The 15,500-nt window shown below is 34.3% G+C and overlaps 1 protein-coding gene across 1 annotated transcript in view; it reads left to right on the top strand.

Annotated features, from left to right (window-relative positions):
* The window catches only part of LOC142338092 (uncharacterized), a 57,690-nt gene that overhangs the window by 14,875 nt on the left and 27,315 nt on the right, over positions 1-15,500 (top strand). The window contains exons 2-3 of the mRNA XM_075387723.1: positions 9,028-9,196; positions 12,065-12,174. Of these exons, the coding sequence (XP_075243838.1) occupies positions 9,028-9,196; positions 12,065-12,174 (279 nt within the window). The remainder of the gene's footprint in view (positions 1-9,027; positions 9,197-12,064; positions 12,175-15,500) is intronic.

The following is a 15,500-nucleotide window of genomic DNA, read 5'->3' as shown; positions in this document are numbered from 1 at the left end:
TGAACATGAATTAGTTCTCGGTTTTTATTATCGCAAATATTTGCAATTTTTCGGAAAAAGTCGCAATTTTCAAGTTTTTCAAAATTATTTTCCGTCAATTTTAAGGTTTCTCGAGCCTCATTATAGACGAAAACTCCTCTAGTGTTTGATAATAGATTTTTGCATAATTTCTAGATGTAATGGAATGTTTTTTCAGATTATAATATTACGAATTATAGCAATTTTATGAATTTTTGGTTTTTATATTTTCTGGCACCAGGGGCTCAGATACCTTCTCCAAGGTTTAATAATAAGCTGTTGCATATTTTAGAGGTAATGAAATGGTCGTAATTGTTTTAATGACTCGAGTTTTGTCAATTTTTTAATAAATTTAAAATTTTTTTCAATTTTTTGGTATATTTTTATCATGTTCCAATTTTATGAGCAAGTGAAATTATTTGAGCCTTGAAATAGGGATACTGAATAGTCTACTGAGACAATGAAATAGTGCTGAAGATATTATAATATCACGATTTTTAGCAAGTTTTTGTTAAAATTTACAATTGTTTTTTAATAATTTCGATTATTTTTGTCCTATTCTGTGTTTATCGATCATTACTGGCCAAACCATTAAGTCTTGCAGTGAGGTTACGTGACAGAACTCCAGAGACAAAAAATGGTTCCCAACAATTTGTTCACTGCGAAATCTGAAAGATTTTTTTTGGCACTTTTCCGTTTTTATCTTTAAGATTTTAATCCTAAAAGGCTAGAAGACTAGAACTTGCAGAGTTGAATTCCATAAGGGAAAATATTTCGAGCTCTCTCCCTCTTTCTCTCTTTCTCTGTCTCTGTCGGATGGGTTTTCTTTCATTCCATTTGTCGTTCACGTGTTATCTCTTCCGCGATATCTCTCTTTTTCTCTCTTTCCTTAACTCTTTTGTTGATGCCGCACTTCAACTGTTATGTGGGGTGATGTCATCATCTCTTCCCCCAGTAACGCTAAATTATAGTGGAAACGTATAAACATTTTTTTTTACAAACATAAATGATTTAACGAGCGCTTGTTACAAAATAATTGCACAATTAGCACATTTTATGCAATTCTTTGCATGACGGATTTTTCGTCTGACCCATTTGAATTTTCGTCGTTAGAAACGGGATAAAGAAGTAGCGCCCAGTGGACAATAGTTTTTCTTGGAACCTTACAGCTCACTAGTCTCCAAGTGTGCGATTCGAAGAAAGTGTTTTGGAGACTTATACTTAAGGTGTGGAGGGCGGTTCTTAGAAATTGACCCCACTCCGCCCCCACATCAGCCCAAATCCCCACCCCTGCACTTCCTTCACACCGTAAGAGCCCCATGCAGCCAAAGACCCGTTGCCCCCCTTGACCTCCAACCGTTGCCCCCCTCGCTGCGCTCACATCACGCCCTTTCAATTAAGCTAATCTAGGCTCTCTAGTTCGTGGCTAGCTACTGACGAAGCCAACTGCTCGCCGTTCTTTTGAGAGCAATTCGCCCCACGTTAGTCGGTTGTGCTTTTAACTTTGCACTTTATTGTTCTTTTTGGCCTGATTAATACCTCGTCTCTTTAATTACGGGTCTCATATCACTTATTATCTAATTTTTGTTGACAAAGTCAAAATCGGACATTTTTAGAGGTTTATTACAATGGTTATTGTTTTCACGGCTTCGATATACGTTTTTTTTTGCAAAAATTTCATTTCAGTTTTTATTTTTGTCTGTATTTGCCGTTCGTTTGTAGAATTATAATGTATCCAGGATAACGGCAGGTCTCAATGCTTTACATAAATGTCACAGCCTCAAAATAATGAGTTTCTGAACTTTGCTGTACAAGCTTTTATAAAACATTTTGATTAAGGAATATTTCCCATAATTCATTTCAATTTTTGTTGTCTCGTCAGATTAGCAAACTAAAAACAGGTCCGAGTTGAGGCCCTTATATACATATGTAATTCTAGTTCAATCCGCAACTTAGAAGTTTGATGGTTTGAACACTGATTTTCAGCAAATTTTCGATGAATTTCTTATTGTTGACAGTGTTTGTTTTTCTTTTTGTTGGTGGTAAGCTATAATTTGTATAATGAGAGCTCTCAACTTTTTCTTCTGGCGAAATCAATGAACTTAAAAAGTGAGTTCATTTAATGGCTAATTTTTCACGACTTTGAATTTAATTGTTTTCGAAAAATACAATTGTATTTTTAAATTTGCACTTAATTTTTTGTCCACTTGTTATCTACCATTGTTATTCAGAAGTCATATATCACAATATTGAATTCCAAAAAACCAAGAGTAACTATATCTTAATTTTTACTGAATAGATCATGGTTTTTACCGCTTCGACACCGTTTTTTTGCTAAATGTGTTGATTTTTTGCTTTTTGTCAATGTTTGTCGTTTGCTTTCGGAGAAGTGTGATATGTTTTTGACAATGACAGCCTTATTGCCATCATATGGACACGTAACTGTAAACGTAAATTCATGTACCAACGTAAATTTATTTAAAGATTTTGTTTGGTATCTCATAATTTTCATTGTTTGAAATAAGTTGTTTTCAAAAAATATAAATGTATTCTTTGACTTTGCCGCTTTTGTTCTTTTTTGCTTACTTGTTACAAAGTCCTAATAGGAATTTGTCCTACGTTGTTTTCTGACAAATCGCAAGTTAATTTGTTTAGCTTAGACTTTATTTGACACTATTTCTACTTTGTTATTTATTTCTTTTTTTTAAAAAAAAATGCGGCCAGTTTTGAATTCTTTATTATTGTTTTTTTTTGTTTGCCTTGTTTAGTCGTCTTAGTAATGGCAGCCCTCAATGGCCCTCTAATTTGGCAATAGTTTTCTGTCTCTTCATCGTTTGGTAGGCAATTCAGCCATAAATGTGGGTGGGCGGGGTCGGAATTATATGTGCAAACGCACATTACCACTTCATGCAAGCCACATTACAGCTTCTTTGCAAGTAAAACGCTTGAAAACATCTTTTACTGCTTTGTCTTCAAATGTTTGCTCTGTTACAAGACTTCCAAAATTTTGCTTTTTAACCAATATTTGCTTTATGTGTTTTTAGGTTTTTTTTGCACATGTTCAACTATCGGTGCAACTTAAGACAAAAACATTAACATCATTTTTGCAATTATTTGCGTATTCAAAGGCAAGCCATTTAAGATGAGACAAAAACGTTGTTTTTGTGCATAACGTATTTTGATTGTTTTTGGCTAGCGATCGTGAAAATCAAGAATTAAGAAAATTCCTGCATTTTACCAGCAATTTTTTTTATTAATTACAGTAGTGGTGTTACATTTATAGTGTTCATAAATCAGTGGTAGATATATGGAACTACATCCAATATATAAAGAGTTATATATTAACTAAATCAACAGAGCAAGTTTGTTTTCTTCGCTTTGATTTGCTTATGCATTACTATATAAAAAAAGATTAAGATGGCTTTTGTGTGTCTTTTTGTCATTAATCGTTCAAGAGGTTTCAATTCAGGAGACATTAGTGATCAAACTTTTATTAACCGCACGCAGACACATGATAATGCTTCTCGTATACACTAAATAGTTTTAGTAACAATTTATTGTTTTAATAATAATCTTAATGGTTAATAGTAAGAGATTCGTAACACTACTAAGCCGTAGATAACATGCCAAGTCATATAATCGTATCTTACTAAGCTACTCGCCAGCTTGGTACTTGAAAAAAAAATACTAACTAGTGTTAGTATTCAAAACTTATCGTCGTCATTAAACCAATGCATGGTCAATTTTGAGGTATATGGTAGATTTTAATAAGTATAATATTACTTTTTGGACTTGTAAAAGTTACTGAATCGTATGTATATGCCGCTGTTGTATATCTATCAGAAGTGATCACTAGATTAAAACATCAAATATCATTAACTGGCATGAAAACAGCTGGAAGGTTAAATTTAGTTATTGAAGAACAGCCTGAAAAAGCTTTTGAATAACGTACTGGTAGAGCTAGAAATCGAATTTTGCCTTAATTGTACAAGACTTTGAATCCAATCCACTTTGGACAAGGAGACATATCATCTCATTGAAAAATTGAATGCAGGAAAATATTTTGAGAAAATTTGTAATCGTCTGAAATTTAATCAACAGTAATCTGAAAGAAAATGTGTATTACAGCACAACGATTTTAAGGGAAGCTTGCAAGATCTTCCAATTTAGTCGGGGATGAGGTTGGGGTGTTCTTTGATCATCAGTTGTCTTGATACAAAAAGTAAAAATTTCTAGGCTCTGGTGATAAGGAAAACAAACATTCAGGACACGTGTACACTTTCTCCAATTTATCTTCTACATAGGCCACCTGATGGTCGCAACTTTCTATTTTTCTTATAGTATTTCTTCCTTTTCTCTCCCCAGCAGAACGACTCAAATGAACCAACCACGTGTTTTCACCTTTTTGCCTTCTTTTTTGACTCTCGCTATCAAAGATGCGTTGTTTCGAATAATTTTTGTACTGTATTTGTATAACCACAAATCCCTCGCTATGTTCATGGCAGATAAATTGAAAAAGAGTCAAGCACATAAAAAGTAATTAGAATTGTGAATTAGGTAGGAGGAATAGATGACCTTCACATCCCTTGTACTCACCTATCTAGAAAGAAACCCCCCCTCGCTGGTTTCTTCGGCACTGATTAACTGAACACGCTCTCAAAGGCATTCTTCCATTTGCGGTCTGTGAGCCCATGGTTCACTGGCATCACTGTTATATCAAACACAAGATAAACTCTGCTAAAATTTTTCCTCTGTCGTATTCAGAACACGAACTTCTAGTCACTGTCTGAAGTTTATTTTATTCATATCTCTTGCTTGCCACATCTAGGTACCGCGCCAGATTTGGCGTTGTCTCAAATTTGTCTGTTTTTACAACATAGCCTTTCCTGAAGTTGGTTGACGCTGCATATGTTACCGAGTCTGCCGGTAATGTCGTCTCGCTTTTCCTCCGCTGTCTCAAATCGGTGACCGGATGAGTGGTTCTGTTTGATAGAGCTTCTGTATCTCATCGCCAGAACTGTGGTGCTCGATGACATTTTTTTCTGTCTCTGGTGAAATAAAAAAAGTGTCCTAATTTGCGTTCGTGCGAAATTATCAAAGCTATGTCTTATTTGCAAATCTGTCAACATTTCAGTTTCTCCGATATTTTGAATTAGGAGGCATTATGAATCAATTTCCTCATTGGAAAAACTCAGATCTTCAAAGACTACGGGAGAAAAAACAAACAACAAAATGAGCTAAAACAAAAATTTAACGGCAAAAATTCAACATCTAAATTTAAAAGCACCCAGTAACAACGTCGAATTACAGTCAGATAAAACCAGAACTACATAAATTTGCTTTTTGTTACTATAAAGTAAATGGGATTTTTTATTACAGAGACTAGGCAACAGTTCGACAAAAAACAAATAATGAGGCAACATTCGAATCAAATCAACCAAAAATTTTCAAACCAAATGGATTCAAACATCTTGAGAACCATTGGCTTTTAACAAAAACAGTCCTGATCCATTTTTTAAAAAAATCAAAAAAACCCAATAGAGGTTGTCTTTGGTATTACTAAGCCACAAAAGGGATTAAAGGTGAAATGGACTCAAAAGATTACAATTAATTCGCGAAAACAAATTATTGAAGCCATAAAATCTTTTGCTGGTATATGAATTTTATGTTTTTTAACTCAAACGTTATATAATTTAATTCAAATGAAATTATACTGAACGATTAAAATTGTTCGTTTGGGCTTCATTTGAAAATCATTGGGATCTGTTATTCCGCAAATGTGCATAAAGAAGAGAAAAGGAACACAAACATTGACCACAAACAAAAATTTTTGATTAAATTGCATTTTGTCCAACAAACAAAACACTATTTACAATTAAATATCATTAGACACGCTAGTATTCTGATAACAGGAAGTGGAAGGAGCCTCTCTATGATGAGAAATAGATACAAGTTGACAAAAATAACAAAGACTAAAAAAAATAAAAAAAATATTTGAAAAGAAAAAATATCATAAACTTTAAGGCATTTTGCTATAAACTTACTGCACTGAATAATTTTAAAATTTTTTTGCTCAGATTGAAATTTACGAGAGCTCTTAGCATTTTACAGCTACATAAAGAATAAAAAACTGGCAAAAACAGCAAACTTAAAAAGAATTGAGAGAAAAATGTATTGAAGCCGTTAAAAAATGAACTAACAAGTAAAAACTTATTCAACTTCATATAAATTTTCAACAACAGTGGAGTTTTTTTTGTAACATTATGACATCAAAAAACCCACAAAATTTGAAGAAATACTTCAAAGCCAGGAAATTTTCGAGAAAATCCTTAATATCAAAGCCATAAAAATTCAACAGTTTTCTATAAAAAAGAAATCAGTGAAAAAAAATCAAAAATCATGCCTCGATGAAAAAGAAAAAATTGGGTAATTGTTATGCCATCAACAGTTCGTCACAATAAGTTTTATGGCTATGAGAATGACAACAAACACAGGCAAAAACCAAAAAAATCAGTGAGAAAATGCAAGAGGACAGTGTCGAAGCCATTAATTTCATACGTTTTTATCTGAAAAATTTATCTATGATCAATTGAACGTCTTCCCTAAGCCCATGAAAACTGTCAATAAAAGGACAAAATGATAAGACTTCAAAATGAACGAAAACTATGAAACAAGGAACCAAAAAATAAAAATAAATTATGAAAAGTCGCAACATCGAAGTCGTAAAGACAATAGTTAGAAGATAAAATGGCTAAACAGATTAATATTGGTTGCAGTAGAAAAGAAGTGGGTCTTTTCAATAGTGAGAATGACTTACAGTTCACAGATATAAGTTTACCATCTGTTAATGTTCAAACACAATTTTTTTCTAAAAATTGTTTTTAAAGTTGTAACAGCCATTAGCTGTCCACACAAATTACTACATAGGTTCATTTACTTGCCTTTTAGACGCCCATTGCACCTTTAATCAACGAGTTTATGCCATAACACTACAAAACTTTCACTCTAAAATATGCCATAACACTACAAAATTACAAAAGTCTCAAAAAGAAGATCAAAATTAAATAAAAATTACGAAAACTCATTGTTGGAGCCATTAAAAAACATGTGCCATTCCTTGAAAGCGAATTATTTATTTACTGGCATCATCTTATTTTAAATGAGATTCGTCATTAACATAATCTTGATTTGAAATTTACCTGTCTCTAAGAAAAAAAATGTGAAGTGGCTTTTAAAATAACAGCTCTCGAATTGAAATCGAATTATATTTTAATAGTAAATTTTCCTCTAAGGGGCTTTTTAATGGCTTTTTGTCTGTTTGAAACAAAAAACTTGTTTCTTTTGCCTAATAAAATGTGATTTTGAATTAATGTTTTTATAGAAAAAAATCTTCATTTGAACAAAAATTACAATAAAAGTGAACAAAATCATGCCAAACATGACGTTCATACATGAACCTCGATAACTTCTCGAAAAAAAAACGAAATCAAAAAATCTTTTTTAATCCCAACTCTACGCTGGACGATCGTTTTGGTGATATCATTCACATTTCTGACAATGAATACATCGATCGGCCAAAATTATCTCAACAAAAAAACCCATTTGAGTTTATAGTTCCTCCCCTACAAGTGGGCATACGAAGGAGTCACTTCCCAGCAAGCTTACGACACGAGGGAAATTCGAAGAAACATTTTGGAAAATAACTCTCCGAGCGACATCAGGTCACAGTTTTCCAAGCAGTGAAGCTTTTTAGTCTCTAATTGCTTTCGTTTTTCGTAGAAAAAAAATCGAAATTTTACTCTTGTTTCCTCTCAATTTTTCTTCCATCTTCATAGTTGTACCTCACTTAAATCTGTATCCGTATTATAACCTAATACTTATATCTGTGTTCTTACTTAAGTATTATTGAATAACTTATTGAATAATTTCTAAATCCAGGTATCACAAGGTTTTTCAGCGATGCGAGATTTTGTTTTTCCAAAAAGTCCTTAACTAAACTTTCAATTGCCTTTAACAGAAGATTTTGCTTTCCACTCCGAGTAAACATACAGGCCTCTTAATTATGCCAATTTATCCGTAGCAACGGTCTGCATGTACTTGTATTTCCATTTAAATTGTTACGCCTATAGACACTTTGAGATTCGTAAAATTCCGTCGCATTTCCCTTAATTTGATACCACTTCTTTAAACCTTTCTGTAATCTGAATTTTTACACTATCATTGAAACCTTATTGTTCTACCTTTGTTCTATTCAAAATATTAAAATGTTTTTCAGTTTGCCTCCATTTAACTCAATATTTCATGATTGAGAGAACTGTTGAAGGTCCTAGGCTCCTCACAGAACTGCCTCCACCCCCTTCACAGTATATTATGACTTAATTTTAAGTTATACTTAATTTTAATTAAGTTGTATTAGGCTCACTTTTATGATGATATTTTTAATTGTTAGTACCATCTCTGTTTAACATCTGGTTTGGAGACCCATCATAGAATCACAGCGATTAATCCTTGTAATTTCATGGAAGCAGAGTGATTGATGATACTATTGTACACTTAAGTTTCGTGGTGGGCAGAACAGTTTTGCAGGACAAAAATGAAATTACGATGAGCCTTTTGTTTGATCACAAATTGTTTGGACAAAAAAAGAAAGGGAACAGTTGCATCTTTGCAATCCTTTTGAGCCCTCCCTTGGAATTCACGCACACCAAAGTCAACATTTGTATTATATCTTTTTGTTCTAAGCTCGGCAGGATATTCTCCAGAAAATGATCTTAATTATAAAAATATGGGTTTATGGAAATCCTCGGGTAAAACTCTAAAATGATCGTGAAGAACTCTTGAGAGGTTCTAAAACGTTATGAAGCAGGCTCAATTTTAATTTAATTTTATAATTTAAATTAGACTTTTTAGTTTTTATTTTCAGGATACTTTCCATGGTTTAATTTTATACGTTAGATTTGATTGCTTAATTTATTTCTCGCGCAAAGTTGATTCTTGGAATTATTTCAGCTGAAATCTCGGCGGAAGTTGCCAAAGACTCCAGATATACTGGACGCGAGAGAGAGCAGGGAGTTGTACATAGTGTACCACAGTTACTTTGAGTTTCCATTATACCAGGAGTGGCTGTTTCATAAGAACATGCACGCAAGCAATACTCGATTGCTGGAAAAGAAACTGGGTAATGTATAATTTTGAAAAGACACCTTTTAGATAGTAGAAACCTTTGAGCACACACATTTGTTTAAGTGAGCATGATTTGTTTTTGACGAACCTAGACTTGTTCTTTTTCCGCCCCTCGTAGAGCTTATGCGTCTATTTTGACTTCAATAAGCTTTCAACAGACCAATTAAGATAAGCAATATGACATATGGCATGGTCGCAAAAATGCTTGCACACACACACACACACACACCCACACACACACCCACATATATATATATATATATATATATATATATATATATATATATATATATATATATCTATATATATATAATATATATATATAAAAACAGACAAAAACCCAGCCATCCACACACACACACAAATACAAACATTTAAACAAAGATAAACACACAGATACACACGCAAAAAACACATGCTCACACACACACACAAACACACACATGCTTCCGCAAACACGCGGCCTAACACTACCACACGCAGAAGCACAGACATACACACATGCACCCCAAATCCGAACAAACACAAAATGCTCACAGATTCACATTCAAAAATTTACACACATGCAAATAAACACACAAAAAAAACTCACATACCAAACTCACATACTCAGATACCAAAACAAAAAAAACCCAGATGCACACGCGTCCTCAGACACATACACGATACGAGAGGAAAAGTACTCCCACAAAGATGCACACACTTATATGCATTTTAGACCCATACACGATTAGCAACACACGCAGGAAAACTTAAACATACTTACACATACCTATCCAAATGAACACATACGTACAAATACATGAATACACAAATACATATGTTCACACAAAAAATACACAAAAACTCTCGCGGCCCCACAAACACACACAAAAACCCACATAAAACGCGCACAAAAATTGCACAAGCACGAACACACTCAAAAGAATTCACGACACACTCTCGAACACACACATACATATGCATAAACACGCTTGAACATACACATAGAGCCCCACACTCACACGCGCTCGCATGCACACACAAAATCACACATACTTTTGTAAACAAGCGCACACATATGTATAAACACATACAATCACAGTCAGCACACATACGATTACAGACGCATAAATGTACAGATACACGCACACTCACATACACACTTAGACTCACAAACACATACAAAAGTCCAGACCCACAAACAGTTACACCAACTTAGCTGCACACAGTCAAACACGCTAACACAAAACACACACAAAACGCACAAAACATGAACACTAAACACACATATAGCATACAAACTAAACGAACTCATCACAAACACACCCAATACATACACAACACACGCAAAAACAACATACGCACAACACAACACACACACACAGCAAACAGAAAAAAAATCACAAAAAATAAAAAACACAAACAAGTCACACATACTACAAATAAAACACATACACCACACAGAAAACACACAAATAAGACGCGCACACAACACGCACAGCATACAACCTCCGCACACAACCCACAAACAAGCACGGACCTCAAAGACACACATAGACTCAAACACACATCACTTAAACACACACACACGTACAACCACTTAGATAGACACAGACACTTACACATACAGACATACAAAAAGCATATGCAACACAGACACACAACACAAACACGACACAAAAACACAAGCCTTCGCACACAACACACACAACAAACGCCACACATACAAAATGCACAGGAAACACACACATAACTCACAACACACAAACACAACACAAACACTTTACATACAACACACACACATAAAAAGCACACTCACAACAAAGACACTGCACACAGCACACGCACAAAACTCACACGCATTACGCACACAAAACAAACACACTACAAACGTACACACACAACACACACATGCACTACACAAAAACAACAAAAACCACATAAGCAACAGTCACCACACAAAACACAAACGAAAACAACACCCGCTCATTAAAAAAAACACATACAACACACAAAATGAACAAGTAATCTACAACACATGCATGACAAATACACACAACAAACATACAACACACACACAAGATACGCAATAAACCCACAAAACACAAACACAACACACATAAAAACACAAATACAATAAATCACAACACTCACCACACGCTTGCGACACAACTCACGCACACATACATCCACTTAGATTTACACAGTTGCAGACACACACGGCACACACGGCTTACACACAACATAAACAACACACTTAACACACACACACACCCACAAGGCACACAATACACACAACTCAAACACAACACACACAACACATACATAACACACGCACAAAGTGCACACATCACACACCAAACGCACACAACACACACAAAGAAACACACACAGAGATACATACACACCAACATGCCCACGCGTACACACGCATGCAAACAGACAGAGCTTTTGTGGGCTACAAAACAAAAGGTAGGGCTGAAGAGTGGGAAACTTTTATAATAAACTTAACCGTAACTTTGGGAAACTTAAAAAACGGCTGGACATTGCTTGATAAATGTGTTGTTGTTTCCCCAAGGTTAAAAATTCTGAATGCAATAAAAAATTTTTTCAGGCAACTAACCTGAACTCATTCATATGAAAATCTACCTGAAATACAGTTCAGGTGTGTTTCAGGTGCCTTTGCACCTGAAATTCAACTGAATTTCCGATTATCTGAACTCGGTTTAAGTATGTTTAGACTTTTCTTAGAGTACACAGACACACAAATTGGCATGTCTGCATGGTCAAAAACCCAGTCATTGATTTGAAAGAATGGCTGAATATTTTTCATATAATGGTCAAAAACGATTTCTTAATTTGATATTTTGAATATTTCAAGCAACGTGGTTTGTGGAGATTCTGGTGATATTAAGCAGCTACTGGTACGAGTCATTCTTCTTCGAATTCATCTCACCTTATCAAACATTCTATGTGGACCCCAACAAAAAGGTTTACATTTCCCTTTATCTATGTTTGATCGAATTTTTTTATGCAAGTGAAGTTTCAGATCACTTCATTTTTTCAGAAAGTTCATAAGTAACAACATTTTTGAATATTATCTTTAGAAGATTAAAAGCCGCAAAGTGATAGCGGCTATTATTGGGAATATCGTGGTTTTTTACAATTCAAAGAATTTGATATTTATTGGGGTGCTGTCTTTTTTGAGATCTGTTCACACATTTTCATGGTTTTTGAAGTCAAATTGAAGTAGTGATTTTGGTCACGCCGAAACAGGAAGTGGAGCGAAAAAGCGAGTGGCAAATATTTTTGCTCTGATTCTAAAGTAAAGTGAGAAAAGGGTGTTTGAACAAAAATTCGCTTTCTCGCATGTGGTTTTATGTTTATACATGCGCAATTTCACTACGATGTTTACTGTTCTTTTTTCAATTTTTTGGATTGGATTTTTTTCTAAATGGTTTTTCCAATCCATTCATAGTCCGTTCTAGGTCTAATTTTGTGTTTAGTCAATGAAAAATCTTTGAATTGTACGTCAGGACTTGTCCTGCTATGTTTTTTTAAAGATCTGTTCACACTTTTATTGGGATGCTGTTCTTTTTTTAAAGATCTGTTCACACATTTTCATGATTTATGAAATCAAATTGGAGTAGTGATTTTGATCACACTGAAACATAAAGTGGAGCGAAAAAGCGAGTGGTTTTGCGGCGTGGAATTTTTCGCTCTATTTTTAAAGTAGAGTGAGAAAACTGTGTTTGAACAAATATTCGGTTTCTCGCTACCGGTTTTGTGTTCACATGAGGCAATTTGACTTTGATTTTTTTTACTGTTTTTCAATTTTTTGGATCAGATTTTTTTCTTAATGGTTTCTCCAATTCACTCATAGTCCGCTCTAGGCCTAGTTTTTGTTTAGTCAAAGAAAATTCTTTGAATTGTACGTTAGGACTTGTCCTGCTATGTTTCTTAATTCGTCGTCTCTATCGATGATTCTTACAATCTGACTTCTTGGAATTTAGGTTTTCAATGTTTTGAGTGACTTCTACTGCTTTGCAGTTAAAATTTGTGTGCATGACGTCATTTCGGCTTTTAGGTCAATTGCTTGACTTACATCACTCAAAAAAAACTTCTGAGCTCACTTATGGAGCTTTATGAACATTTACTAGTTAAAGATCAATAGTGTGCATCTAAGTAGTGTCAAACGTAAATGCCCTAATTCTTGAGAATTATTCTTGAGTTTTTGGTTTCAAATATCAGTTTGGTAAAAACTCTTTTAGTGCTTTTTCCTTATAGACCGTTTGTCATAAAATTGACAGTCGGAATCTAACCCAAAAAGTCTAGTGGTCTATTACTGGACTGGTGGTCGATCTGTCTATCTTATTTTTTTAGTTGTTTCAATTCATGGAAGGCCACAAGCGTCTCTTGCGGATATTTTCCGGCAATCTGCCGGCTATGTTTACTTTCATAGCAGCCCCCATCTTAAAAATTGGAATGTTCTTGATGAAAACCAGTGAAACCAACTTTATTTTTTGACATGTTAGTAGTCCTAAAATCAAATCCGTCCTGAAAAAAACTGACGTTTAATCCATGATTTATAATTTATGCCATGACAAAAATATGGTCGACACGATTACGAATTTAGCAGACATAATTTTTGTCAGTTTTGTACGAATGATAATTTTTCAGAGACAAAAATCAGCCCAAGATAGATGGAGAATACTTGCTAAGCTTTGACAGAATCTGCTTGCTTTTCGGTAGCAAAAAGAAAATTAAGAGATGGAAATAGAAGATTTGAAATTTAATTAATCTAATTTAAAATTGTCGACCATTTATTTGACTGATTTCTTCGACGAGTCATTTTTAGGCACCTTTTCGCTGTCGTTTGTGATTGCTCTCGCATGCAAGTTAAAGCAAGACCTGTTGGTCTTTTCTATGAGTTCTTTACTGCGGATTATTCGTCCGATCTATCTCTTGTTTGACCAAGAACTTTGGGTAATCTTTTAGCCACGAGAAACAGAATTAACTGGTAAAGCTCGAAGTTGTTTAGTCAAAGCTTCCTAGTGAGAGCTTTACTAGTCTTTAAGTGTGGTTTTCGCCAAAAATGCTGGTTAGAACAAATGCCGTGCTGTGGAGGACAATTCGCGCAGTTTTAGACACCATATCCCATCTATCCTCTCCCGCCGACATTATCCAACCCCCCCCCCCCCCCCTCTTACACTCCACTGCACAACTCCCCCTCCCCGCTGATTTTCTTGGCCTTGGCGTAACTTACAGTTAGTTATAAGGCGCTCCAGTCCTCATGTTGCGCTCACTCCAGCCTCACCTAAGCTTATAAGGTAGCTGCAATAAGTTAAGTCAGACCCACGCCAGTCGCTTGAGAGCACCTTGTGCGATGTTACTGAGTTATTTGCACTTGACAAAATTCTAACTGCTAATGAATGACTGATTTCTGAAAATATGAAACAACAGATCAAAAATAAAAATTCAGCGTTATAAGAAAAGTTGGAAAACAAATACAACAAAACCCTTTGATATAATTTAGGAAGCGTATCTGAATGTTTTTTCTCAGAAAGCTTGCTTTTGATATTTTTTCTTCAGAAAGCTTGCTTTTGGGCATTTTTGTTCAAATAGTTTCTACTTTTACTACATACAATATTACTTTTTGTGTAATTTTATGCCATCTAATTTGGAACCCATTAATTATGAAATTTATTTTTATTAGGAAAATTAAGCCAGCCAATGCTAATTATAATAATTTTCAATAGCACAAGAAAATAAACAGAAGACATCAAACTCGTGTATTGAAAGCACTCAATAATATTTTGTTAGTTAAATTTTAATTGGCGATTTTGTTTTGATTCAACATTTTTTTCACTAAATACCACTAAAAGAAGTTAACAAACAACGACGCTACTTCGCGAAAACTTTTTTGACGATTCATGACTATAACAGACTTTCTCCTGAGAAAATTTTTATTGGCTCAAGTGCAGCTTTTTTTAATAATTAATTATTTATCATATAACACACAAACTTAGTGCTGGTTGTCTCGCCACAATATTTCGACCCTATCAATTTCATTTCTTCTCATAAAAAATGTAGGGCAATAAAAAGCACATAGAGTACACTAATTCCGATGAGACAGAACACTTATTGTTTTCCAGAGAGAAAAAATTCTCTTTGCACTGCTGTTAAAGACTGCACAATGCTTCGACAGTTCATGCGTTCAATTTTGAGGCTTGAATATAACTATAAAGTTTATTCGAATTCAGAAAACACGTAGATAATAAAAAAAACAAAGATACGTGTATTGGTTTTGAAAGAAC

This window comes from Convolutriloba macropyga, chromosome 4 (genome assembly GCF_964194025.1).
Source record: "Convolutriloba macropyga chromosome 4, txConMacr16.3, whole genome shotgun sequence".
NCBI classification, from domain to species: domain Eukaryota; kingdom Metazoa; phylum Xenacoelomorpha; order Acoela; family Convolutidae; genus Convolutriloba; species Convolutriloba macropyga.
The sequence above is the reverse complement of the archived record's forward strand: the minus strand, read 5'-3'. Positions and strand labels throughout refer to the sequence as shown.